The following is a 4,758-nucleotide window of genomic DNA, read 5'->3' on the forward strand; positions in this document are numbered from 1 at the left end:
ATTAATTCTAACAATTGACAATGTTCGCTTGAATCTAATCCAATCAAATAATTACATAAAAATAGTTATTTTGAATTTTTAAATATAAAAAATTACGTATCTTTTTAAGTATATACTTTGTAAATTTGAGGTACCCAGTAAAAAATTAGAGTTCCTGGGAAAAAAATTTTTTTCCTGGTCCCACAGAAAGCTTTTTTCAAAAAACTACCCAGGGTACTCCAATTTTCAAATATTCCTCTTTTGCTTTTCGATCACGACGGTTCAATTTAACCATTCCATCAGGCGACAAGTGTTTCTAGTTGTTTTTCAATTTGGTATGCTTTAGTTTTGCGTTTCATTTCTAAAACAAAACTTCGTTATGTGATCATCGTGTCTTCAATGAGGTAGGGTTTTTGATTCATTTTTCTATCTGTACGATGGCCTTTGAATTCTAATTTCTAACTGATTTCGGGAAACTTTCCTGCAGATAAACCTTGGGTTTCCCGAATTTCTTCCCAGAAATAATTTTTGCTGATCATTACTGTCAAAAGGAATCAGAATCGGGACTCATTGAGTTCTTAGGCCCGAGGGTGGAGTTTTATCGGGTCAATCTAGTTTCTCATAATCAAGGATGTGGATTTAGGCCTTGGTTTCCGTTTGAAAAGAGCATTGTTATGTGTATTAAATTGTCTGTTTTGCGTGCAATCCCGTAATTTTCTTTTTGATTCGAATGTGCGAATTCAATTCTACGGAGGCTTGAAGAACGGCTCTCTGGCTCTCTCAGATATGATCTGGGTCGCTGGGATGACTTCTTGGTCATGCACTCATGCTTCAATAGGAATATTTGCATATAACAGTGTATTGGAATTGTTTGGTGGCATGTGTTTGTTTCATGAACAATGGTATTTGATTGATATGTCAAGACCAATTGACTAATTCTGTTTTCCGTACTTCAGTGCATTAAGCTGTAAGTTCTAGTCCAGTTAATGTTTCAGTGAAACAAAAGAGTTAAGGTCCCAGAGATGTCGTCTTCGTTATCACTCTATGAATCCAAACATCCATATGTACTGAAATATGATATAGTGGATGGGAATGAGGGGCTGTGCTATGCATACTCAGTGCATTGTCAGGCTGGGCTACCAGGCACTTTTGCTCGCTTGTATGTGCTGAGTCCATAGGGTGAAATTGGACATGGACACTGCTCCCTTTGTTTTCCTTCTTTTGTTTTGTTTTTTGAAGTGTTTGTGCTTCGTATTGACTTCTATCCGCTAAATTTAAATTCTACTATAATGGTTAAGCCATTAGTAAATGAGTTTAATACAGTTGAGGCCACTGGATTGTAGTTATCTGAATTCTGAAAGCCTTGGCATCTCTCTTTCTCTGTGTCTGTTTGCAATTTGGTTACTTTTATGATTATCTTGAAGCTTCTTTGGTATGTGTGCACAAGTGTTGTTATAAGAACATTAATGTTGTATCTCAAGCCCATTACTGACGTAAAGTTAGACTTGATCATAGATTGGATTCAATTTTCAGGTTCATTACAAGCGTAATTCATTAGCACGTATCAATGGGTGTATATCTTCCTTCTAGCTTTGAGTCCTTCTTCCCAATCATCTTGACGATTCATTAGACAAGACATTGAATTAAGCATCTCATTGTATAAACGGAAAAAGGATCTTATGACATTCTTTGTTATTCTATACCCCCACCCCCTATTTCCACCAAATCCTTCCTTGTCTTGACACTTCACCTAGTGAGCAGAGGGATCATTTTTCTCGATTTCCATTAAGCCATTTGAAGGAAATTTGTAATCTTTCATCTGCCATACAAAAACATTATTTGAAGATTTGGGCTGAGCACTTAGCCATCATGCTTGTAGTGGCCACATTAAATATGTTTACCCATCTCTGTATGAGTGTATGCGTGGTCAGTTTGTACTAGGATTTGAAGCAGAGACACTGGAACAGTCCACGACATGGACACTGTTGCACTGAGAAATCTAAAATTCCAATTGAATTGATGTTTGTAATAGAACTAATGAGTTTTTTCCGTGTATTGGACACAAAGCAAGCTCATTTTTTCAAGAGTTTGTGTTTTGCTAGATTTGTATTACATAACGCAAGGTGGAAGTTCTTATGAGCCATGATCTCTTCCTGGCCTTAGTAGTTTATGGAGGGGGGTCACTGTAGAAGGCAGAAGCTTTACTATTTTGATATCATCAACCATGTTAACATCCTGCATTCAGTTTTTTCTGTTCGCAGTGAAGCTAAATAGCAGTCCAATATCACATTAGAACTACAATTCCTAAACTTGAGTTGACCTTGTATCCACAAATTTTGTTCCTTTGTTCTTCTCTTCATATCCTATCCTGTCTCATCTTGTTGGTTGAATTCATTAATGCTCTTCCCTTTTAGATATGTTAATTTCTTGTTTGCTCCAGTTCCGATTGATTGCCTTGCAATCTTCTGGGCTTGATTACATGCTGAGTGTTTCAAAGACGTTTTTTAGCATTTGTAAAATGACAAACTTGTTTGCTCCTCGTCTTTGTCCTTCATTGTTTGTATTTAGACTGATCCCGTAGTCATATATTCATTATCTTGATTTTTTTTTTTTTTTTGCTCTAAGTTATGCTTATATGCAAACCAAACTGCTTTTCTTCAGGCTTATCGGATTCTCAGGTGGGCTGGATCGTTCCAACTTGAATATGAGCAATTCATACCCTGAAGATCACGTAAATAATTCATCGTTGCTTGTTGCTTATTACGTCAACTTCTTGTGAGTAGTAGCCTAGTAGGCACTGAAGATGTAATAACCTACCTGCAGGAAAATGTAACTGTTGCCGGATTTGAAGTGCCGAAGTCTCCTGATTCCAGTTACAACAACGTGTATCCTGGAAATGAAGACGAGGCTCGTGATCCACCCCCGGTTCCTTCGCATTTGCAGCATACCTTGCTCCGTTATCCTGCTAGCAGAAGCAATTGGGGGACTCTTCCACTGCCTTATAACGTGATTCTCAACCATCTTTATATTGAGAACAGAGAGGCTCCAAGATCTGTGGTGGCATTAGGATTTACTCATCGCTTTCGATCAAAATATGTTACTGTGGTGCTTTACGAACCAGTCCAAAGAGGCAGTAGTACAAACATGTAATTTCCATATGAAAAACTTTCTTCAGTTGAAGTTTGCCTTTGCCAGGATTAGGCAGAGATGAGATGTTGTATAGGAAATTTAAAGGCTTGTTTGAAAAGCTATTATGAAAACTGAGTTTCTGTTCGCTAGAATTAAATAATAAAAAAACTTGTTCAGTAACATGTGTTTTGACAACTTGTCTTGGAGAACAAAAAATGGAATGGTGTTCCGGGGAATTAAAAAAACGAGAACACCTGAGAGATGTTTTGCTGCTATTGTTTTTGTGAATAAGAAATGGCGGAGCACAACCTTGCTTTCATTAATGGCATTGTTGTAAATAGTGCAAAGTTCGTTTCAGCTTTCCCCAACCCTTGCCTTCCTTTCATTCTTCTACGACCTTCATTCTGATTGCAGAGTAGGCGTCGTGCTGCCGTCATGATCGTTGCTCGTGAACCAGCTACCATCCTGATCTTCTTCGACCTGCGTTTTTCCTTTGACCTGCATTCTTTGACCTACGTTAAGGTGTGCCTTTTTTTTTTTTTTTTGTTGCTCGCTTTCTTGGCCATTACCAACCTCATTTTTTCTTCTATTCGGTAATTTCTTTGCTGTCTGATTTCGTGTTTCAAGGCTTTTGCCTTTTCCGATCTCATTTGGTTGTCGTAAAATCGAGAGGGCTCAGGCCAGGGCTTCCAAGAGCGGCAAGCAAGGCAAGAGCGATGGGTCGACTCCTCAGCAACGCAGAGGAAGGTTTGTTATTCTTTAATATCTTGTTCTTGTACTGTGCCCAGCTTTTGTTTATTCCGATCTCTTTTGGGGCCAGAGATGCAAAGGCACTACAGGAGAAGGATAGAGTTCAGGAAGATGAAGACCTTGAAAGGGATGATGGTGTTTCTCCCGATGATGTCCTTGATGATGTTTAAGTGAAGGCATTAAATAAAGTCTGATTTCACTATCTGTGGAGATAGATTATCAAACCGGAGAGTTGGTCTGATTTCAACAATCTAGATGGGTTTGACTGGGTAGAGTGGAACTCAAAAAACTGATCTGAGATGGAATGTTAACAAGGCTGTCCCTTGGTGTGTTATTTTTGCTTGCTTTTACTGGCATTTGTGGATTACACGCTGCTCATGTATGTTCTGTTATGATAATCGAACTTTGAAAACTATCAATGAGAAGGATATAGTGTCAAAATCTATGGTTCAATGGATTCCTTCTACGAGGGGCTGCGTCATACTAGAGAGGATTGGAATTCTGGTGGGATAAAGGCTTCATAGCAGTGGATATTTGCACTTTTGCAGTGATTAGTTAGTTGACTCTGATGTTAAGATTTCAACGTTACTAATGTTATTTTTTTATTCTATTCAAATTTTATTATTAAATTAATCCGTAGTTATAATATATAAATATAAAAATCATACCGATATTAATTTTGTAAAACTTAATCAAAGCAGTTTTTTTCTGTTTTCAAAAACATGTTTTAAAAGCAATTTATCAAATAAATTTTTACGTTTGTTAGTTTTAGATATAATTTTTTAGAACAATTATTTAAATAATTTTTTTTAATTCTCTTGACATGTTCTACAAAATATTTATTCTCTAAATAATAAAATAAAAACAGTTTCTAAGAGACCTTGTATATTTAACAGCTGT

General features: G+C 37.0%; 1 protein-coding gene across 2 annotated transcripts; it reads left to right on the forward strand.

Annotated features, from left to right (window-relative positions):
* Window positions 1–253: 253 nt before the first annotated feature.
* Window positions 254–4,283, forward strand: LOC129312641 (SNF1-related protein kinase regulatory subunit beta-3-like). Of its 2 annotated transcripts, XM_054955315.1 has the most exons (7): window positions 254–314; window positions 467–794; window positions 2,641–2,710; window positions 2,803–3,125; window positions 3,523–3,630; window positions 3,736–3,855; window positions 3,929–4,283. In XM_054955315.1, exons 2-5 carry the CDS (start codon window positions 766–768, stop codon window positions 3,545–3,547), a joined length of 447 nt encoding a protein of 148 aa, XP_054811290.1. In that variant the 5' UTR covers window positions 254–314; window positions 467–765; the 3' UTR covers window positions 3,548–3,630; window positions 3,736–3,855; window positions 3,929–4,283. The 2 variants fall into 2 exon arrangements, with proteins under 2 accessions (XP_054811290.1, XP_054811291.1); XM_054955316.1 differs by lacking the exons at window positions 3,523–3,630; window positions 3,736–3,855; window positions 3,929–4,283 and having other exon boundaries at window positions 255–383; window positions 2,803–3,288.
* Window positions 4,284–4,758: the final 475 nt, after the last annotated feature.

Source organism: Prosopis cineraria, unplaced genomic scaffold, assembly GCF_029017545.1.
Source record: "Prosopis cineraria cultivar Desert tree isolate PC_DT_omini unplaced genomic scaffold, ASM2901754v1 PC6, whole genome shotgun sequence".
Classification (NCBI taxonomy): domain Eukaryota; kingdom Viridiplantae; phylum Streptophyta; class Magnoliopsida; order Fabales; family Fabaceae; genus Prosopis; species Prosopis cineraria.